The sequence below is a fragment of the Corapipo altera genome, unplaced genomic scaffold (genome assembly GCF_003945725.1).
Source record: "Corapipo altera isolate COAL_440 unplaced genomic scaffold, ASM394572v1 63, whole genome shotgun sequence".
NCBI classification, from domain to species: Eukaryota; Metazoa; Chordata; class Aves; order Passeriformes; family Pipridae; genus Corapipo; species Corapipo altera.
Genome location: NW_020884928.1, coordinates 3,537,956 through 3,561,904, shown reverse-complemented (window position 1 = coordinate 3,561,904; position 23,949 = coordinate 3,537,956). Strand labels below are relative to the sequence as shown.

At 38.9% G+C, this 23,949-nt stretch overlaps 1 protein-coding gene across 12 annotated transcripts in view; it reads left to right on the top strand.

The window, feature by feature from the left end:
* The window catches only part of CACNB2 (calcium voltage-gated channel auxiliary subunit beta 2), a 258,775-nt gene that overhangs the window by 155,760 nt on the left and 79,066 nt on the right, over nucleotides 1-23,949 (top strand). For 8 of the 12 annotated variants that reach the window (XM_027658782.1, XM_027658781.1, XM_027658777.1 and 5 more), the window contains one exon: nucleotides 12,642-12,761. In XM_027658782.1, the coding sequence (XP_027514583.1) occupies nucleotides 12,642-12,761 (120 nt within the window). Of the gene's footprint in view, nucleotides 1-11,230; nucleotides 11,802-12,012; nucleotides 12,134-12,641; nucleotides 12,762-23,949 lie in introns of those variants that run through there. The other 4 variants (XM_027658787.1, XM_027658785.1, XM_027658783.1 and 1 more) reach the window with 2 other exon arrangements.

The window sequence follows — 23,949 nt, the reverse complement described above, 5'->3', positions numbered from 1 at the left end:
CTGTGTGGTGACCAGTGATAGGATCTGAGGGAATGGCCTAAAGTTGTGTCAGGAGAGGCTGAGGTTGGATATTAGGAAAAGGTTCTTCACCCAGAGAGTGGTTGGGCACTGGAACAGACTGTCCAGGACAGTGGTCACAGCACCAAGCCTGACAGAGCTCAAGAAGCATTTGGATGATACTCTCAGGCACATGGTGTGACTCTTGGGGATGGTCCTCCAGCAGAGCTGGGAGTTGGAGTCGATGATCCTTGTGGCTCCCTTCCAACTCAACAGATTCTGTGATTCTGTAAACTGGAGGAAATATGACTTTTAATTGAGCGTAAAAATATGAGTTTAAGGAGGGAATTGATTTCCTTACCAAACAATGGAGCAGAGAGGAAAAACAGGCTTTAGCCAGTGCAATTCCTGAAAAAAATGAATTGTCAGGGATGACATGGATTGTCTGTATTTCTTTGGTGAGAGTTAGCACATGTTTTGAGACCTTAAGGCTTACGGAACTGGAGTTTCATTCTTGTGTCTTTCATCATTGCAAGTGCTGAAGACTCTTGTAAGTAGGAACTTGCTAGGGATGTGTTGGAAGGAATCTCTTCATCTGAGAGATTTTACAAAGTTAATTGATCCTGGTAGCATGTTAATAATGCTGTTTTACAGCAATGTGAGGTACTGCTTGTCTTAAAATTTTTGAACAAGCTGACTGTTGTATAGCTCATGTAAAATCTATAAATGGAGGTTTGTCCAAAGTATATGTTTGCTCTTTTTTTTAGAAGAATTCTATTGTATTTCCAAGGTCACAGATTCTTTTGAAATCCTGAACTCTTGAGTCCTATATGAACAGGAGCACAGGCATTATATCCAGGGAAGTGATCACAGCACTCGTTAGGACATATTTGCTGTACTGTGACCAGTTTTGGTGTCCCAATAGATGAAATATGTGGACAAATCAGAGAGGGTTCAGTGAAGGGCCTCAAGGATGGTTGGGGTTGGATCACTTGGCCTTCAGATGTAAGCTGAGGAACGAGGGCTTGCACAGCCTGGAGACAAGATTCTTCAGCATATGCAAGGAGGTTATCAAAAGCACAGAGCCAGTCTCCTCAGAGGTATGTGGTGGGAGGGCAATGAGCATGTATTTTCTGTCAGTATTCAGTATAGCAACAACAGATGAAAGAGCAAACAGTGGTTAAAAATTTGGTGCATCTTCTAGAGAAGGAAATGGCTTAGTGAGGGATATGATATAACGTACTCTCCTGACCCAGGCAAAATCTGTTCTGAATCAGAAAGAAGTCTGTTCCTGATGTTTCTTTACGTCTGGAAAACAGAAAATGTTTGGTCTTCTGGGTTGCAATAATTTTAGAAACCTGGGTTCAGTTGTTATACTGGAAAGTGGCTGTTGTACTGTCCTAACATTTAAATGTTTCAGAAGACACAAAATATTCCAACATTGAATTAGAAAAGTTCACCACAACATATGTTGCTTTTATGATTTCCTTTAGTTTTTCTATTGCAATTCATTTATATTTTACTTCCTTTCAGGTTAGCATCTAATCACTATCACCATCTTCTGCAGTAGACACATTTCTGTTTCCATGTTACCTAAAACAGACACTTCTCTTTTAACCCCCCCATCTTTATTTAAGCAGTCATATTTCAGTAGTGCCAATATAAATCCATAGTACAGTATCTCTTTTAGCTATAAGAAAATACTATATATAGTATATTATATACTATAATACAAAACCTTTTACGAATTCTTTTTTGTAAACAAATGTTATATATACTCTTCACATTCCTGTGTTCCCTTGCAGATGGATAATGGGGACCATAACATACAGAGGCTTCAGAGGCAACATACAGAGATGGGGAGAGTGGTCTAAAAGTGAGCAGAGTTAGAATCACAAACTCATATTTTGCTCTCCTTCTTTCAAAAGACAGTGGAGCCAATGAATGGCAACAGTTGGCATCAATCAATCTATACATTAACTGGTATATTTTCATTTTAGAACAAAAACTATGAAGATATATGCTGGAGAGAGAGAATTTTCCAAGATCATTTTGATATGTGATAGGCAAGAGGGACAAAAGGCCTTTCCAGAGATTTTTCCATTGATGTGAAAGTATTACTGACTGTTGCATTCTTGAAATCAGATGAGAATAATTGTAGTAAGTAAATAGTGAAAGGAGCCTTGTCCTCTTGGTAAAATCATAAGTAGTTTGCTTTGGTTTACTCTAGACCTGGTGGATAGGTAATGGGTATAAAGAAGCAGTCCTGATATTTTTCTAGCAGCGTACAAAGATGAAGGCTGAAACAAAGGGCTAACACCTAAAACCACAAGGACTCACGTGACTTCTGACACTCTTGAAAACTGAGCTTACATTTAGCCCATTGATGAGGATATGTGTATTTTTTGCAGTGTGTATATCCTGAAGTAAATGACGCCATGCAGTGTGAAAGCTGCTCACTTGGTGTTTCTGGCAATATCAAAGAGAGGAAGGCTGCAGATGCTTAAAGAGTCATCACATCTGCAAGATATACCTTGACTGAGTCACAAACGACCCTCTGTTTGATGGGTCTGGGCTTTCAGTGAACCTAGGTTAGGGAAATCCAATTAATTAATTCTCTAATCTTCACTGTGCGCAGTTTAACAAAGGTGTTGATAAGAAAACCTCTCCTAATATAAACAGTGAGCAAATTGCATTGTTTTATGTCATGACAGTCACTGACTGCTGTTAACAAAAGATCATGACTAGAAAATCAAAATTTCTGTAGTAGATGATGGACTGGAAAATAAACTTAGCACTAGACAACTAGCATGTGATGGCGCTTTTTTCAGAGTAAGTGATTGTCAGACTAACCCATTAAGAGATACGGGAAAAAAGATAGTTATTTAAACAGATGAACATTATATTTATGGTATAGAAATGAAAGGTAACAAGTAAAGCTATATGTAAAAACAGTAGTTACCTTTGAAAGCTGACAACATCTGAGTGCTGGAGCTTGCAGTTGGCATTGGCGCAGTTGGCATTGGCACAGTTGAGAGCCTCTGGCTAAGGATTAAGGGACAAACAAAGTGTATATCATTGTGGGAGTCTTCTCTAGGTCACTCAGTTAGGATGACACTGAAGAATTATTCTTAAGGAATTAAGGGATACTTCTAAATCATTCATCCTTGCCCTTATGGGGAACTTCAACTTGCCAAATGTTAACTGGGATCACCACACAGTTGGCAAAAACAGGTCCAGAAGATTCCTAAAACATCTGGATGATAACTTTATGACACAGGTCCTGAGGGAAGTGATTAGGAAAGATGTCCTTCTTGATTTGTTGCTTGTTAACAGGGAGGGTCTTGTGAGTGAAGTGGTGATTGGTGGCTGCCTTGGCGAAAGAGATCATGAAGCAGTCAAGTTTAAAATCTCTCATGATAGGAGGAAAACTGCCAGCAAACTTCAACACTGGGTATGAGGAGAGCAGACTTCAGGCTGTTCAGGGAACTAGTGAGTAAGGTCCCCTGGGAAAATACTTTTGAAGGTACTGGGGTCCATCAGTGCTGGTTGCTTTTCAGGCACCACCTCCTAAAGGCAGAGAAACAGGCAGTTTCAAAATGTCAGAGGTCCAGCAGGCAAAGCAGAAGGCCAGCTTGGCTGAGCAGTGATCTTCTTCTGAAGCTAAGGCAAAAAAAGCCAATGGAAGAAAGCTCAAGTGATGTGGGACAACTACAGAGATGGTACTCACTATCGTAGAGAGAAAATTTGTGCAACCAAAGCTCTAATACAGTTGAAGCTAGCCAGAAATGTGTGGGGCAATAAAAATGGTTTTTTAAATATTTTATTAACAAAATAACAGAAATAACATTGACCTATTACTTGATGAGGATTGTCACCACACAAACGGGGACATAGAAAAAACAGAGATGTTTAATGCTTTCTTTGCTTCAACACTGGTGATGGGCTATGGGGGTCCCAGAGCCCTGAGCTACAGGACCATGACTGTGAGAATGATAAAATCTGTCAACCCTAAAATTGTGCAGGATTTGCTGCTTATGGGGCTTGATGAGAATCATCCAAGAGTACTCAGAAGAGCTGGCTCATTTTATTGCGAGACCTCTCTCAATGACTTTTGAATGGCCTTGGTAATCTGGAGAGATCCCAGTTGAATGGAAGCTGGCAAATGTCCCAGTTTTCAAGAATGGTAAGAGGGATGACCCTGGAAACTATGGATCTGTCAGTCTCATGGACTGGGCACAAAGAGTAAACGGGGTTACATCAGGCTGGTGACCTGTCACTAGTGGTGTTCTGGTCTTAGGACCAGTTCTCTTCAACATCTTTGTAAATAACTTGGACTAAGGACACGAAGGTATGCCAATAACACTAAATTGGGAGGAGCTGTTGACTCTCTTGAAGGCAGAAACACGCTGCAGAGAGACCTCAACAAATTAGAGGACTGAGCAATCACCAACTGTATGAAGTTTAACAGGGGAAAGTGCCGGATTCTGCACCTGGGATGAGGCAACCCTGGATGTATATACAGACTGGGGAACAAGATGATGGAGAGTAGCACCATGGAAAGGGACCTGGGGGTCCTGAGCGATGGCAAGTTGAATATGAGTCAGCAGTGCCCTGGCAGCCAGGAGGGCCAACTGTGTCCTGAGGGCACCAGGTAAAGCATCGCCAACCAGTCAAGGTTGGGGATTGTCCTGCTCTGCTCTGCACTGGTGCAGCCTCACCTTGAATATTGTGGCAGTTTTCAGCACCACAATATAAGAAACGTATTAAGCTCTTAGAGAGTGTCCAAAGCAGGGCAACGAAGATGGTGAAGGGCCTTGAGGAGAAGCCATATGAGGAGTGGCTGAGGTCACTTGGTCTGTTCAGCCTGGAGAAGAGGAGACTGAGAGGAGACCTCATTGCAGTTACAACTCCTTTGTGAGGGGAAGAGGAGGGGCAGGGACTGATCTCTTCTGTGTGGTGACCAGTGACAGGACCTAAGGGAATGCCTGAAGTTGTGTTAGGAGAGGTTTAGATTGGATATTAGGAAAAGGTTCTTCACCCAGAGAGTGGCTGGATGCAGGAACAGACTGTCCAGGACACCAACCCTGCCAGAGTTCAAGAGGCATTTGACAGTGATCTCAGGCACATGGTGTGATTCTTGGGGTGGTCCTGTGCAGGCTCAGGAGTTGGACTCGATGATCCTTGTGGTCCCTTCCAACCCAGGATACTTTATGATTCTGTGAAACAGTAAAATAAGGAAAACTTCACTGTATATGCTTAACATCAACATTTTTACCAAGGTAAAAAAACAAACGAGCAAGACAGCACCCAAATCTTCCCTTTGTTATCTGGAGTAGATTAAAAATTTGACATTTAAAAACCAAGTAGAGATTGCATGTACTGAGATAATCTGATCAAATTCAAAGAAAATATTTTTTTTCCCTTCAGAATTATCCATTGCTGACAGAATTTCATGTTGAATTTTCAAGGAAGCTATTTTTAACTATGCAGAAAATCTTAATGACTTGAACCAAAATCCCAGATAAAAATATACTGACGATCTGGAACACAGAATCTAAATTGGCACTTTTAACTGAGCTGAGACAAATTAAGATGATGGTTGCCATGCTTTCCTGCAAATTCGTTCTTTTTCTAGTTGTCTTTCTGTTTCGTTGTTGACATCCCAGATGTGTTTTCCATTTTTCCTCATTTTAACTGTTTCCTTTTAATTTTGTGGCTGACCCAATCTTTGTCTTTCTCTTTGAGCTCTTTTATCAACATATAGCATCACAATTCTAAATTCTTTTTTTTGAGTTGCGTTTCTGCAAATAAAATCCTTCCTTTGTGATATTTGCTGCTTATTAATTAATACACTCAAAAATTACATTTTCATTTTTCCTGAAAACCTTTAATTTTTAACCCCCTTCCGCTCCAGTAAACAGCACCACAGGTCAGTTTATTGTTACTAATATGCCTGGTTTACCTTTACCTAAGGGCTTAAACATATAATCAAGTTACCATGAGTCAAACAAGTTGATATGACAATATCCATGTGTGTGCTGACAGTCTGAGACAAAAGTGAGATGATTCAGGTTCATGTTGCTTGCAATCATTTCCTTGGTGTATTTTTATTCCTTTGACACCTGTTTCTTAGTTGTTCCACTGGCAACATCTTAACTCTGTCATTGCTCTGACTTTTCTTTGTATCTCAAAATATTAATAGTTTAATACCATCCTCTAGATCCAATTAACTGTCTCAAAACATCAAATCCCTTTTTCTATTTTTCTCTAGTTTTGGGGATTTTTTTTGTTTTGTTTTTAAAGTTCTCAATTATGTTATTATATTGTTGATAAAGCATTTTTTTATAAACTTGGAGTCCTCCTTCTATTCCTGTCATTGACCTCTCCCTCAAAAGCACTTTCTCTTATTTCAGAAATGTGAGAATCTCTCTGTCAGAATATACAGAGCTACCAGATTATCCTCCTTCAGAGGCTTTCACAGAACTAATCTCTGCCATAATACATATAGGAAACTTACTTCAAGAACAACCCACTACGGTTATGCAAGGGATGAGTCATAATGCTGGTATCGAATATTTAAAAATGCTTTATTTTCTATTGCATTGCTACCTTGATCTCTTACTTATTCCCTTTTTTTTTTGCTCATATTCTCTCATCCTTTAGATTGCAAGCTTGTTTAAGCAGGGCTTGTCATTCACTTTGTGACTGTACGATAGGGATAGTGCATAGTACTTTAGGGATTCAAGGAGTTTTCCATCTTAGATTTTTTTTTTTTAAAAAAGATAAACTAACACACCAGAGCATCCTAGAGTTTTGGGGAAAGTTTAGCTCTGAGTATGAGGGCTTTCTGTGTTTGCTAACTAAGCTGAGCTCTGCAGCTGCCTTTTTGCATATTGCCAAAATTTTTCTGAAGAAGAAACTTCTTCAGAAAATGGCCATGAGAAGACCATCAGTCCTCTAAGAAAACCTACTCATGCTACTTTTTCATAGTGAAACAACAGAAGAGCAAACATTTAGGCCAATATAATGAATTATGGGTGCAAATGTGGGTTTGCTTGGTGTCAGGGGTTATTTGGGTTTTTGTTTTTTAGTTTGTTCCTGATAAAGTAACTGGTACAACTGTTTACCTGGTTCATGAATACTAAAATCTAGTCTTCTGCAAACTTAAGGACTATTTGAAAAAACCTGTGCTTTCATCCAGCTGTAGGTTGGATTAGCACCTTGGAATCCAGTTACTGTCGAGCTGGGTGCTGTGATCAAGCTTGACAAAGTCATGTTAAGGGTAAAGAGAAGACTGGTTTCCTATATAATCTCCTTTTTTAATCACATGGCCACCCTAAAGCTCCCAGCTGTTCTAAAATTTCAGTCCTGCTATTTGAACATCCCCCGTGGCTGTAGATGCCAGCAATGCCCTGTTCGCTCTAAACAACAACAAAAATTCTAATCAACATTGGGTTTATTTTTTAATGCAAACTTAGCAGAGTATTTCAATGCCTACTGTAGGATCTGGTAGCCCTCCTTGCATAGTAATTGTTTATTCACATGTAAATGTGTGTGGGCAAATGGCCAAGCACCAAAGGGCCCATGCCAATGAGGGAGAGGGATGGGAGTGGAGACCGGACATCAGGTGTAGACTTGGTAGCTGCCAGGTTGTGAAGTGGCCATGGCACTTACACAAGGAGTTAACAATTCCTGCTTGATATCCCCTGAATGAAAATATCTCTGTATGCATTCTGAATATTGAAATGAATTGTTCCTCTTATTGGCGCAGTGAGGCCTGAGTTTTCCATATTCAAAGTATAAATCAAATTAAGACATAAATATATTTCTCCTTTTGGATTTAAAATTCTCATCAGCATTAAATGAATGAAAAGATGACAAATATATCTCAGAGAAGACCCCAGTATCATAAATGAGGAGTTTTAGATATATGTGCCGTCATATGTATTTCTTTATTCCTGGTAGAATCTTGCTGCATGTTTGCTTACTGCTTCATGCCTTCATTTAATAAATAATAATGTAAAAAGTCTTAACTTGAAGGAACTTGTTTTATCTTTCTAAAAAGAGAATTATTTGAGAATTTTCAGTAATTTGGAAAATTATCTGTTCTAATGATATCTAATTAATAAGTGGATTAGAGTCTGTTAAAGACTCATGGTACTCAGAGGATTGCTTTTATTTTTATGAGAAAGACACAATATAAAGGCTGTGATTGAATTGGCAAGAGTAATGGTAGTTGTATTATCCTGGTGAGAATTTATTACTGTGCCAGAACAAACACATCAACAGATTTTACACTACTAATGTAACACTGCAGTAGAAATCTGTACTTAAGCTCCAACTTACAGAGGAAAGTTAAGCGTGAGTACAGAAAACTAACAAGAAAATTAAGAGATCTAGAGGCACCACCTAATTTACCTAAAGAGTTTCTACCTGCAAGTAAAGGGAAGTGATAAAAAACCCTCTTACTTGAAGAACCCAGTCGTTTGAAGATGACATACTTCTACAATACTAGAAACATAAGACATTTATGGTCTGGAAGGAAAAGGAGTTCAAATATGATCCCATATGACCACTAGCAATGGGAAAAACATGGGTTCACGTTATGAGAATAGCTCATAGAAACTACTCTGATATAACTGGTAAGATGGTTGGTAAATATTTGTCAAGCATGTTATTAAAACAGGAAATTATTTTTTGAACAAAATGAGTTTGTAAACCTGCCAAGTAAGGAAGAAAAGAAGAGGAATAATAAATAGATGGAGTAATTATTAACATGACTTATCTCACTTTTCTTAGACAGTTTCCCATGAAAGATGATGAACTGGGGGCTGCAGTAGAATATATTACATACATATATTACTGCAGCTCTTCCATTTTGCAGTGGAAGAAGATGGAGACCTGCAGAATTTCACAAAGGCTGAATTTCTGAAGCTCTTGGGAAAAGATTCATACTGTTGTCCAGAGCAACCCCATAAGCTTAAGTAACCCAGGGAGGAAGTTTCCTTGGTTGTCATGAATGGACAGTGCACATCCACTTGTCATTATTTTTCTTAAATAGTAGGGCATTTCTATTACAATTTCATCATAGTTTTTATAAAAGCTTGATTTTTTTTCATCTTAAAGTGATTGAATGCATTCTTAGTGTAAATAAAAATGCTCAGAAGTTTATACAATCAATTAAATGTAATTGTATGCTACCCATTTTCCTGGATTACTCTGTTGTAAGACTTGATTTTTTTCCATATTTAAGAAGCAAAGAAGCTTCCAACTTCTCCATTCCACAGAAAATTTGCATGACCATGTCCATCCCACTGGGAAAATAAATGTAATGTTGAGTTCGATTCATGTGATTTGTCAATATAATTAAAATAAACTGAGTCATTATGATTTTTTTGGATGTGTGTTGGGACTGTGGCCAACATAAGACACGACCAGCACTGTAAATGATCTCTGTGGCCTGGAAGCTGAAATTCCAATTTTAGCGATTCTGGCCTGACCCAAAAGGCATTTTGCCCCCTTAGGGGAGATAAGAATTATGTTACTGTGCTTCACGAATTTTTTTATAGGGTGAGAACCATTTAGGCAGCATCCCTTGTGGACAGCAGAATGATGCTGTGCCACTTGGTCAGTGTCAAATATGATGTGCTCACCATGGAAGTGCTGTAGGAAGCTAACACCTACACTGGCCATCATCTGATTGCCATGTCAGGCTTAATGGCTGCTTTCTTTGTTTTCCTCTTACTTAAAGGTAGTGTTGCTTCAGGGTTGGTTTATGACACCATGCCTCAGGCAGCAGAGTGGCACCAAGGAACTGCAGCACTGGTGGGGAAGGGCTTGGATGTGCCCTTTCCAAAGAGGGAGTGCTGCCGGGCAGCAGTGTCCTGAGGGCTGCGACTCTATGGGGGAGCTCAGCTTTGATTAGTGCTGTGATAACATAAATGGTTTTGTCCATAGACCACTGTTGTGTCAACCATGACAGGATTTAAACTCTACACTAAACTTCTGTTGCTGCTCATCTTTTCTCATATTTTCATTGGCAGGTGTGTCAGAAGTTGTGGCAAAGGGAAATTTTAAGGAATAGCAAGATTTGACAGGATTTGGGGAGGTTACAGGGATGTTACAGGGCCTCTGCATTTTCTTAACGAAGAAGATATTTTAAAAAATTCAAGAAAGTTTGATTGTATATTCTTTTGTTTTCTGCTCCTTTTGCTCTAGCTCAGGAGGCATTTTAGATTTGAACAGTCACTGTAACATAGCAGATGTATCTGAACTTCTGAAAAGCGAAATACCCTTTGGAGAATAGGGGTTTTTTATGTCAGTTCAAACACAGATTATAAAACTATGCTGTAACAACTATAGGCTTCAGAAAAGGAAAAAAAAATAAAACATTTGGAAAGTTAAAAATCTGCTTTATTATAAACCACTGGTTTAGTGACAACTGTTGTTTGCTTTAGTAATGGTGAAATGTAGGCTGCTGCATCACTTGTGATGGGCAATTTCATTGTTATAAAGACATAAACCATGGCAGAATTCAAACCTTCCTGACACATGCTACGACATATGTATGACTACTGTTCTCAGCTGTAATCTCTATTTGCTATTTATCTTGTGACTGTGAACTTATATTGAAGGCAGGCACTACAGTCAGCTGCAGTGATCTTTTTCTACTGGAATGTTGTATGTCCACAAGTACATCATAAATGCCTTACCATGTTACTCCATGTCAGTTTATTAAAGGGTAGAGGGTAACTCTGAAAAGCAGAATAGGGAAATTTAATGTTTTGTTTGGCTTTTGCCATATTAGGATCTAATATTTACGTGTTGTGTGTTGCAGTTATTCTTCCCTTCTTTCTTCTGCTAATGTCAGAAAAAGTATAAGCAGTAACCAGGGGGTTAAATTCCCACTCAACAGGCATAATTTTGGCTTTTGTAAGGGAGCTGTGAGTGGAGCTCAGCGCTTTGCTCAGCGGAGGGCAGCGTTGCGTGACACAACCCAGCATCCAAGGGAAACGTGGCTGGCAGCAGACATAGAAGGGAACGACACGCTGTACCAGCTCTTCCAGTTTCACAGGGACCTTGCGTTTTCCAGCTGTTTACCCTGGAGATGTAAAATGGCAATTTGGCATAGGCTAACAGCCCGGTGTGATGTGAGCATCTGCGTAAAAGGCTGCACATATGGAGCATGCCCAGTGGTATGAACAGCCTGTTACCCCACCCCCAGCCAATCTAGGAAGAGATGAAATGAACTTTGCACTTGCAAATGTCACTGAATACATTTTGAACAGGATTTTAAAAGGTTCTCTTGCAAGCACTATTTTTAACAGCCAAATCCGCCCCCCAAAACAGAAAGGAAAAAGCCCTAGGTATTTTTCTGTCATCGATCTGAGTTTCTGATCAGCTGAAGCATCTCTCACAACATTTACCTGAAGCCGGTTTTATTTTATGTTTTTATCATTCAATTTGAGATTTTTGGAGGTGGTGTGGATTTTTTGGGAATGAATATTTTTATTTTTTTTTCTGGCATGAAAAAATTTGAGAATTTAATTGCAGTAGAATACTTGGAAACAGTGAGGCTGGAAGCTTGAAAGGCAGAGGGAAGAGAAGGAAGGCTCTCACAGCAGAGCATGGATAGGAAAGGAGCTGTGATTCTGCAGTGCTCAGTGTGCACATGTTTTATGAGATCAGTGCCGGGCGCTGCAGCTGCGGACAGTAACTGAGCTGTCTGGCTAATGAAGGCCACCTGGATCAGGCTTCTGAAAAGAGCCAAAGGAGGACGTCTGAAGAATTCTGATATCTGTGTAAGCCCTGCATTTTCCTTATCAGCTTATACTGTATGTATTGCAGAGACAGAGAGAAAAAAGGCGGTGAGGAGAGGACAGTTGTTTTCATTCTGATTGAATTAGCAGAACTCTATTTTGTATGCAGGGAGATGCAGACGGAAAGCAGAGCTGTCATTATTTATAGAGCTGTTCTGGCATTGTGGCTGCTTCCATTGTGGCGATATGGGGACATGTGTTGAGTCCAGACGGATTTTATTAGTTGGAAGTTGATTTGTGGTCATTTGCATGTTTTGCTGAGGGGCAGAGATGGATATGAGCCATTTGCAGTTCTGATGGGGAAAGTGTGTCAGGTAAAGAGGCTGCCCTAAAATAAAAATGCATAGCAAAGGTTAAATCTCTTAGCAGTGGTATTGTGTAATGGTAATTGTTGATACTGAATTTGCATTTTGATTATAAAAAGTCTGTTAGCTTGCTATTTCTGTCTCTGTTTAGAGTTTTCATTTCTGTGGAGCCATCCTTGAAGCTGCTGTGTGTCCTTCAGCCCTGCACTGCACCAGTGCTGTAGCTCTACAGAGCAACTGGCTCTGCTTGCTGAAAAGCACACAAATAAGAGTGCAAGGATAGTGCAGGAAACAAAACACTGGGGAAGACACCTGCACTTTCGGAAAGTTTCCAGAAGAAAATATTAAGCTAGGCATAATTTCTTCAAAGTGACTTTCCCTTTGGACAGTTACTCTATTTTCAGGGATACAGAAGTAAGAAGAAAGTCAAAATGCATAGCCACTTCTACTTTTTTGTTGTTGTTGTTTTTTAAACATCAAAGGAACTTGTGACATTTTTTTTCTTTTTCTTGTGCAGGGTTCGGCGGACTCCTACACCAGCCGTCCATCTGATTCAGATGTATCTCTGGAAGAAGATAGGGAAGCAGTGCGGAGAGAGGCAGAGCGACAGGCCCAGGCACAGCTTGAGAAAGCAAAGGTAAGGTGTTACTTCCAGTCACAAACTCATAAAACGCTTGGCTTTAGAGTGGGGGTTGAAATTAGAGGATCTTTAAGGTCCCTTCCAACTCAGACCATGCTGTGATTCTTTGACTGTCATCTCATCTTTTACTCATAAAGTGTTTTTAATATGCTAACATATAGATTAGACCTCTTATAAACATACTCCAGGCAGCAGGTGAAAATCTATGTTCCATGAAAAATCACTTGAAATAAGTTTTCCATAAAAGGGATTTGATTGACTTGTGTATTTCAGAACATTCTTATTTAAACATGTGCATTTATTCTTTTATTAAATATATGCATTTATTGCAGCGCATAGGATCAAAGCCATGAGTTTTTACTGAAGATGTTTGTGAAAGTTTGCCTATGGATTGCTATGGCACTCAAAGCTTGCATTTCCAAAAATCAGCCCTCAAACATTGTATTCATCTCCCTTCAATGAAGGATCAGTCCCTACAAATCATATGTAAATTGGGAGAATCTGTTACAAGGGTGTTTTTTTCCTGAAGACTTCATTGACTTTCTTTAGACTTTGTGTGTTAAATGACCCCATGAGTAATATATAGGACTCCTACCTCCATACTTCTGGCAAATAGTGACAATTTAGTAAGAAAACACTAAATAAGCTTTAGGTTTTTGATGTGTGTTTATGTATTATCCATGAGATGCATTTAGGAATGTGAAGGTTTTAGCAGTGGAAGTCAACTGGCTTTTTTTTCTTTCATCCATGCTGTATCTTTAAATACTACTGTACTTGTGAAAATTGTGCTCATCTTAATTGTTATCATTCATTTATCACTTCATTCCAGTTTTAGTTTTTTTGTAAGCTACCTGCGAGATTTCAGTGTATTACTGTTTTCCAAAATCTGTTTTTCTTTCTAATATCTCATATTTAAATACACTGTTGAGATCCCTCCTCAGATCTACCTGATCTGCATTCTCTCTTTCCCTCTAACCCCCCTCCTCCATTTTGCCTTGTTTTTTTATTTCTCTATCTCCCTTCCATCTCCCATTCTATTTAATTTTTCTCCCATTCCATTTAATTTAGCTTTCCTTCTGCTCATTTAGGCCACCTGTTTTACAAGAGTTCTTCAGAAATCCGTTGAGTCCAGATCACTGAGCTATGCAGCTGATTGTATGGCAAGGACCAGCTCTGTAAATAATACAGGACTATAATATACAAGCAGACATCTTCATTGGGCCAGAAAACCTGAATAGGGAAGCCAAAAATGTTTTTTTTTAAGATGTAGTTGTTAACTGATGTTTAATAAGAGCTCCTAAAGCAGCTTTTTAATGAGCTGCTGGAATGTGCCAACTGTAAGAGATGCTGCACATCTCTTTGAAGTTGAGTCTTGCAGTCCTGGGATCAGTACAGCAGAAACTCAACAGAAGCAGTCTGCTTTTTCCCTTCAGCCTTGTATCTCAGAAATGTTGCTGATTCTATCAGGAGTTTCAGTTTTATCAGAGCTAATTTTTGCTGGTTTGAGATTTTTTTTGCTCTGAGAAAGGTGATAAAAGCTGCCCTGAAATTCAGGTGAAGTGTTGAATTTTATCAGGAAATACACGATCTTTAAAAGAAGAGTTGAAGCAGTAGTATCTTGCAGATTAATCAGGGTAGCAGTGCAGCGCTTACTGCTGAACTGATGCATCTCTTAGCGATGAGTAAATCTATGTGAGTGTTGCTATGGGAATTTGGCTTACTGATGCTGGCTTGAATGCATGGACAGCCCTTATGTAATATTCATGACCTCTAGCACAGCTGCCATTGTAGTTTGTAGAGAAACTGCTAGCAGACCCTGACTTCTAAAAGCTGCATTTCTATACATCAAACCGATGTTCCCACTCCAGCTGGCATAAGATGTAGTCTCTAGGTCTGACACCGTCTGAAACTGTAAGACAACTTGTGAACAGTCAAAGTAGTAAAGGCGCTGGCAAAATCAACCTACTATAACAATGGGTTATTCCAGTCACAGAAAACAGAAAACACAAAATTAGTTGTTTAAATCATTTGTGCTTTAAAATGGAATAAGGTTGTAATTACACTAGCAGTTTTGTTTCTCTAGTCAAATGTTGAAAGTCATTCCAGGTTGTAATGTATGGAAATCATTTTATTTAGAGGCTATAGCAATGTAATACTTAGTCTAGCATAATATTTAAATTAATACTATTAAATAAAATATTATGTACAATTGGTGCTTATGTTTGAAATAAATGTTTGAAAATATGTTTAAATTAAACCTAACACCATAGGTCTAAAATATGACAGGGTGTGTTTTTCTGTCTTTATTGATGTTTCAGTCCTTCACCTCCCTGAAACACAGTAAAATTAATAAAGCAGTAGCTGCTGGTGGTGCTGCCTGGCTCCTGTCAGTCCCCAGATCTGTTTCCTGCAGGCAGCAGGTTTTGCTGCCTGTTCCCCACAGCTGCCTTGCCTTTACCCTGACCGACTTCCAGGCAGAGCCAAGTGACACAGCTGCTTTAACTTTTTACCTTTTCGCATTGTGAGTGGAGTGTTGATCCTAAATAAAACCATTATATTTGTCACAGGAATTAGAAGAGGATGACACACAGGAATAATGCAGTGGTGGAGGAAAGATGATGGTGAATTAAGGGGGGAGGAAAAAAAAAACTATTGAGCTCTGTCACGGACTTAACGAAAACAGTTTAATGACATCCATTTTCCATCCTTACAGCTAAGGGAAAACATCTTAAACTGAAGAGAAAACTATAGTGATATAGCAGACAGTGGCAAATTTTTAGGATGATATTAAGATTTTTAAATTGAGTTTTTATAGTGTCTAAGTGTTTATGTGCCATGAAGCTGGAATGTAATACACATCTCTGCATTTTCCCAAACAGAGAGAATAAAACCAGAAAAGCTTGTAAGGAAATACACATTCTGACCACTTTTATTCATTTATATAATAGAGGCATCGATTCTCTAGAATACGGTTAAGCATATTTTGCTGACTCACTTTGGCATGTGACTTACTGTAAGGAAGGTGGGGCCATGGGTGAATATTCAGAGTCGTCCAGGGACAGAAAATGAAGAGGCAACCCATGAGGCTACCTGCAGGCCAATATTTACTCCTGAGAGAAATAGATCTTCAAATGAAGCTGTTAAACCCAAACTGAGATGAAATGTTCTTTATTAAAACAGTTTAGCAATAAAAATGCAGAAGGGTTGGGGTTTTTGTTTGTTTGTTTCTTTGGGGTTTTTGCTGTTGTTTCCTTGTTTGTTTTATATTAAAAAAAAACATTTCAAAGCATCGAGGATTTCTTTGGTATCCTCCTCACAGACCATAGGATGTGGCTGCATCAAGGATAAAGAGGGAGGACCTGTGTTGTGGCTAAATAGGGCATGGTAACATAACACAAATCTAAAGGTTTGTACTGATATTTTACTGAATTTCCTGTTTCCACGAAACCATGAATCTGAAGCATTCACAAGCCAGAAAATAATGATATTAATTGTGTTTAATGTTAATTGGTTAAAAAAATTGTCATTTCTACAGACAAATAGTTTTGAAGGATGAAGATTCAAGAAAAATTATAGTAAATAGAGGGGATTTTTTTTTGTCTATTCCTTGCAAGTATTCAATTAATTATCCCTTAAAATATTGCACCACGTGAGAGGGGTCAAAGGGAAACTGAAGTACAAGTTTTAATGAGACCTTTAAATTCAGTGCTAATTGAGTTAAAATTTGTACATAAGAAAGGGGACTTCAGGAATGATTTTTGGTCCCCTTCAATGCTGCTAAAATCAATTCAGATATGCCACTGATTTCTTTTGCCTCAAGCACTTCATATGTTGTGGACCTAGTTTTTGACTGAAATACAATTAGTCAGGTAGTCTGTAAGCCTTTTTTCTCTTCTGAAAAAAGTAGCTTCTTTCTTCCCTTCAGTCTCTTCAGATTTTTAAACTTTGCCTCTTTTTTCCTCCCGTGGCTTTAGAGCTCCTTATTTAGAAACAGTTTTGAGCTGAGATCTATAGAATATTTTCACCATTTTAGAAAGTTGTTTTTTTTCAGTTATTTCTAGTACATTAGTACTGAAAGTGCCAGTTAATAATCCAGGTTCTGTTTCTTTGGGATTAAGGGACAGCTTTTTGTTCTCTGTTACAGATTGTTCCCAACATCCTTTGCTCCTGAAACTTCTTAAATGACTGTCAAAATCTTTTAGAAATCAGTAATTGTGTTCATAATAGGAAATCTCAATTCCTCTCAGCTCTTCTTTGTTTGCACTCTACCTAATGCTCCACTGCCAAGTGTCCTTTTAGGAATTTGTAAAAATTTGAAATGCACGTAGCCGTAGCTTAAAATGCCATTTAAATACTTTTTATCTTAACCACTGAACTTTTGATAACAGACATCTCTTTGCTGCCTCTTAGGCAATAATATAAGCTGTGGTGTTTTGCTTTTTTGGTGTGTGCTGTAGTAGTGGTGATGGCTTGTGACTGCGAGTAATAATGCAATATCCTAAGTGTCTCCATGCATGGGTTGGGGACCACAGCTTGAAAAGTGTAGCAGGATGAAGGCATGAAAAAGATTGTCAGATGTAATTATCCAGTGCAATGTGCCAAGACTAGTTATGTGAGTATTTATTCACTCTCAGGCAGGTTTCACAGCCTCAGAATGACTCCATGCTGTTAGCAGGCAGCTGAAAAGCTAGTTGAGTTATGTCTGCTGAAGCTGCAGTAGCATTTTTGACAGGCCAGAACTGCCCATCACCTTGATATGTGTCCTTATATTATGTCAGCTTGTTCCATCATGGAGACTCTTTCTATTTTCTCTTAATTATGAGAACATCATGGTGCTGAACAGCACCCAAAGCTATAACAACATAGGATAGTACTTTGTGTTAGATGTTGTGTATGGTAATATTTTTTCGTTCATTTCTTCCCCTTTTTCCTTTTGTTTTAGAATACTTTCATTGCATGTTATCATTTAGGTCACTAATGTTGTGTGTCAGAGTTGCTGAGATTACCTGGGAGCTGGTACAGCTGTGTAGCTAGAAAAAAATTAGTTGTTGATCCCAAAGTACAGTTGCAAATCTGGTTGTTGCTTAGCTGCAGGTGAGTTCTGCGTTGCTGGATCTGCTCGAGTCAGGTTACAGATACTCTTTTTCTTCATTTTCTTCATTAATTGCCGCTGCTTTTTCTTAGGACTGCAGCATTGGGATGTAAAGCAACTTCCTTTATCCTGTATGTGACCTATATTTTTTTTTTTTTTATTCATGATCTATTTTGTCTTCAATTTAAGTGTATACACCTATTTTACACTAGTGCCTGTCTTTATATTGGTTATTTCCCTGAACAGTTTATCTGTTTGCACCATTGGACTGCATTGTTTGGGGGCTGGAATTCTTTCTTCCCATGGGGTCTCATGTAACCTGGAATCAAATTCCCCAGAGACAGTACTGTCTCTAATTAAAGAACATCTGTCATCTCCCATTCATTCTGTGATTACACAGTGATCAGATCTGTTTACTAAGTATCATAACATTTCCGCTTCTGCTTCTTGGGTGTGAGTAGAAAAAAGGAGTGGAGTGATGTTAACACAGCCTACATTTAGATACCTAACTGCAGATAGATAATTTAGTGTCTGACATTCTTCAAATAATAGCTAAAAGAGATAAATTGTCTCCAAGGAACACAGACCATACTGAGAAGCAGTTCTGAGGACAAGCATAGCTCTTCTGTCTGCTCTCACCTGCTGCTTTCACATGAGCCTGCTCGCTCCTTTGATGAGATGTCTACTCTGACTTGTTCTGTATGGTTAAATTACCATATACAGGACAGAAATACCAGTGGTACTTTGTGTAAACCTAAATAACTTCTTTATTAAAAGAATTGTCAAAGAAATATTTTAACCAAAGTAGGTGTTGTAAGTCATGTGCAAACATCTGCACGTCTTAAATCCTTGCCTGTACAGTTTTGTGCTCCTCCTCCTGCAGTTCTCTGGCAGACACAGCCAGTTAACTGTCAGCCTCTGCTGCAGGCTGGCACTGCACAGGTTACAGCAGAGACTTCCAAGCCCTGATGTGCCTGCATCCCACCTGTGGCTGCTGAGTGTGCTCAGGCCAGCCCTCCCTGTGGTGGTGACCGATGGGTCTGGGTGTCGGGCCAGATGCTGATGTGGGGTCAACAGAAGCTGCTGAGGGTCATGGGAATCATACCAGAGTATGAGAAGTAGCCTTGGGGATGTTCTTTGTGACTGGTGGCGAGTGGGTGTGGCATGGGAAAGGAAGAATTACAATATGCCTTTCCAGCTGCTCAGGCTGGCACAAAGGCAAGCACTTTCGCTGATGTAGGTAGAGGTAGATGCTGCTGGTTGCTCTAAGCAAAGTAATTTCCATTTAAGACACATATGACCTGGTTCATTAACTTTCCTGAGGTTTATAGGGTCTGATTTACAATGTCTGAGACAGTACACTGTAATCCAGAGCTTTACTTTTATCAGCAGCTGTTCCAGCTAGCTGGATACCATGGGTTTTTTAGTGGTTAACATATGGTTTTTTATTTAAAAGAGAATACTGAGTTAAATATAGAGGGAAAAAATAGGATTTCAGGGCATAGGCCATTGTTAAAGGTAGCTATAATGGTTGTAATGTTTGATTTTAAATGTCTGTGGTTCTGCACCTGTGTGTGCTTATACATATATGTACACATTACATATATCCTTATACACATCCCTGTGTACATATGGATATACATTTGTATATATGTCTGCATGCATTAGATAACTTTCACTGGTGACTTGAACTGGCCATTTATATTCTACAGCTGGCTGTAAAATGGTTGTTTTATACATAGGGAGAACTTGTGAGAAAATATAAAGATTTTGTCAGAGAATAAAGTTATCCTGTGATCAGAGCTGGTAGTGGACTGTCATGGGCTTTTTGGAGGAAAGAATGAGTCAGAGTAAGGACTTCAGTGCAGGCAACAAGTGGTTTGTCTTGCAGAGGTGCCACAGCTAACACTGACCCACATGATGTGGTGCAGTGCCTTGGAGAAAGACTAGTTTGGACAGCAAAGCATTATGCTTTCTGCTTGTTATGCTGAAGGAACTAACCTGATTTCTGTTCAAGCAGACACCCAGCTGATGTATGTTATTATGCAGAAAAGTATTTCATCTGCAATGAAAGCAAACCTCCAGTCACAGTTCTTGAGTCCTTGGCAAAGATCTGATTCCCTTCCCTTTTCACTAACCCACCCTCCCAAAAGAACAGGAAGGAAGAAAAAAAGAACAAAAATCCCAGGTATCTGTAGTTTTGGCTTTGTATGTAAAAAAATGGAAAGAAACTTCAAAAATAATATCTTTTCTTCTTCATAATTGCAACTTTTTTGGTAACATTACATGCAAGATACCAATAAGTTCTAACTATAGGTAGCATTAGAGTGCTTTGGTACAAAATTAGACTGATATTAGATGTCAGTTGAAAAGCATTTCCTTTGGAAAATTTAATATTTGTTACATAAACTAGTCACAGATTCTATAAAACTTAAGAAAAATCAGTAGGAGCCCAAAGTAATTCTGTGATACCTTCAAGGAAGATACTGCACATTCCCAGGGTAGGAACATTTTAAGTGCAAAACTCATCTTGAACTATGAAGAGCATCTGGATTCTGCATAATTCATAGTATAAGAGAAATTAATTAAAAATGAAGATTCACAGATCAGCCACACTGATGCTTTTCTGATGGTGTTCTGGATACTTTCTGGATGCGTTCCTGCCATCTTTTCCTCTATATTCGGTGTAAAACCAGTGCAAATCCTAGAGCAAAAAACATAGCATTAAATTCTCCTAATATTCACTTGTGGAATCTACAGAAAACTCTGAACGCTTCCTCTGTACATTAACCTCCTATCCTGCATCAACATTTCCTTCAACATTTCTTAACCACTTGGGTTGTATTCCCAAATTAAATATGATAAACCCTCTATTTTATACTTTTAAAATAATCAATTCCGAGTTAAAATGTGTACATTTTATCCTACCACAAAACATCAAAGATTAGACAGACATTTATCCTTGGTGAAAGTATGTATAACCATTTACTCTTCTCCATTAACTTTTGTGATGTGTTGCCAATGGGCTTTAGTCTTACAACTTTTACAACTACTTAGTATTATTTTTACTTACTTGATTGAACAAATTCAGTTCTAATAACAAGTAAGCAAGCAATCAAATATTTTTATTGCATCCAATATGAAATCTTAACATATATGTTTCAGATGTTATTCACTAGCTTTAGATGAGATAGTACCCACTGAAATATTACTTCTTGGAGTTATTTTTCTTAAAACTCCTTCATCTCCTTACTAAATAGCTAAAGAGGGTCATATTTAAATCCAGTTTTATTTTTAGCAAGACATGAAAATGGTACCTGTTTTAAAAAGTGATTCAGTGTCAAGCAATACAACTGTGCAGAAAATTCAGATTAATATTATTGCAGAGAATTCAAGGGTTTCTCCTATTTTATTTTTCTTTAATATCTCCATCTTTAATTTACTTAGTATTCTCTTTATCCATATTTGGGTAATTTTAGCATACTGTAATTGTTATATTACTTTTTTGTTTATTCTTTTGGTTCCTTCCTATAACTGACATTAAAATACGAACTTCTTATTTGATTATTCTTAGAATTGAGACTCTGTCTTACTTCTTGGAATGTAGATATATGAATTAAGTACATGTCAGTGAGACTGTAGTTCATTCTCTTTTTGGGAATTTTACTAGATAAGATACATATTTTCGAGGTGATTTGTTGTTTATTATAGCTAGAATCCAAAATCCAGTTTGAAAACTGATGCCTTATTTTCAGTATTTTGAAGAAGTCTGCATCTGACAGGTATGAACAGCAAGGATGCACCCGATGGTTTGAGTTTTGTTGTGCAAATATACTTGTGTTATTGATCTACAAGTCATCATTTTTCAGTGACTGGAGGAAAAACAAAGGGAAAAAACATCTTGAAAGGGAAGATGAAGGATTAAACTGCAGCTGCTTTGATTATTTTGACTGGAGATGTCAGGTTGTTGAAATCAGAGAAGAGGTGTGCCTACTGCTTTTTGGCTCCATCCATTCTGCCAATTAGTTGAAAACTGAGTTTTTAAAAGTTATTGGATTCTAATATTTCACCTGGGGTAAGAGAGATGAACATAAAGTGCCTAGGGTTACTCAGTCTAACCATCACCTCTGTCTGTCATAAGAGAAACACTCACTGAAGTGAAAATGAGAAGCAGCCGTGGGTAACTGCCATCTTGCAAATCAACTGTGCACATTTCTTTTAATTATCAGCAGTAATAAATGGCAGGAATTGGAAAGGCAAATCTATTTCTGACTTTCAGTAGCAGTCAAATTACAGCTGAAAGTATACTTCCCAGAGGAGCTGTAAGGGAATGTACTGTGCTTATCCCAGCTCTCTCATTACTTTGACCCTTTATTCCCTTTTTGCAGTGAGGCACGTGACTCATCCACAAAATATACATTTCTTTGCCTTCTGCCCTGGTGTTTCCTCGTTGTTTAATCCGATTGAAATGTAACACAGACCCACTATGGAAGTGCTCAACTGTGCTGCCTTCAAAGTAGCCTTGATGTGTTTACTGGACCTGGTCTGCTGGGGCTGAGCGTGGGCCTGCCTTCTCCGGCTGTCTGCCAGCTCCCAAGCTGCCTTCTGTGGGCACAGGGATTAAGGTTTCCTGACAGGAAGATGGGGAAGAGGAACGTTTTCGGTTTCTGTTGCTGTTCAGTTGGCAGTGACCTGGGGGCCCCGATAACTCCAGCAGCTTGTGGCAAAGGAGTGGTTACCTCTCGTGAGGTAAACATGAAGAGCTGTGCTGGTGTATGCACCTATATAGGTGTGAACTCTAATGCAGTTGAAACACTTGTTTCTCAGAAAGGAAAAGGTTACTTACTCCTAATTTAAACTCTATGTAGCATAAAATCACCAGATTAAATCACCCAGCATAATCTGCATCCTTGCTGTTTGCCTTCTGGAGCAAGAGCTTGTTTTGACATTAGGCTCAGTGCTGGGTAAAATCTCCAATGGAAGCTCTCAAACCAGGAGCTTCTTTTGGAAGCCTGTGATTACACCATAGGCCTCAGGATGAGGGGAAATTAGAGGGCAAAAGAGTTTTGGAACTTGACTGACACAGCCTTGTTCTGTGATGCAGCTTGCAGAAAATCCAGTGGGAAGGAGAAATGGGGAGCTGAATATTGGCATTCTTGAGCAGATTTGAAAGACTCAACTTTTATCTTGTGTTTCTCACCCTTGACAGTGTTTCTCACCCTTGACAGTGTTTCTCTTGCACCTTTTGACTGGTGTGTCTCTTTGGCAGTGCAGTTTCATGGCAGTGGTTACTAATGGCTCCAAAGCATTAGTTTAAGAAGTTTCCATCCCCAGCTGCTCAGGTTTTTGGTTTTGGGAAGGTTAATAAAAGCCCAGGTTAGTTAGGCACAGTGCGTGTGGTGCAACTTCATAGGCAGTGGTGTACTTTGGCATGGGGACGTGGGTGGAGTCGGTGCTCCAAACCACAAGGCTGGAAAAGTGAGTGTGCGTTTTTGGCTGAGAAATCCATTTTCTTCTTTGTGGGGTGGGATCTTGCACTTAACCTACCTCTAATCCTAGTTTCTGATACAGCATCACATGTACATGCTGCTGGTGTTCACCAGTTGCCAATAAATTTGATTGCACTTCAGGACTTTCCTTCAGAAGCTGTCTGATGTGAACAGGGACATGGCTATACACTTGTTAGTTAATTCCACGAATACAATTGAGACAAAAAGAGGCATAAGGTAATGTATCTGCTTCACTCTGTCATGAATGGAGAAAATCTTATTTTGATCTCAAAAATGACGTTTCAGTGTTTCTTCTTGGATGGCTCTGGCACATCCAGGCTAGAAATTTTGCCTAATGCAATCTGGTTGATAGTTATGTTCTAACAGTTAGAAGTAAAACTGTGGTTTCTTCTTAAACTTCAGTGTGTGTTACAGGAATTTCCCTGTATTCATGAGCAATAGGCTCTCTGCCATTATGCAGGACTGTTGCATACTCAGACAGGAATGAAGACAAGCCTAATTTGACAGCTGGAACATATAATATAGATACCATCCAGTATGCATCTTTCATGTCATCTCAAAGACAGTTTTTGATACCTTTTTC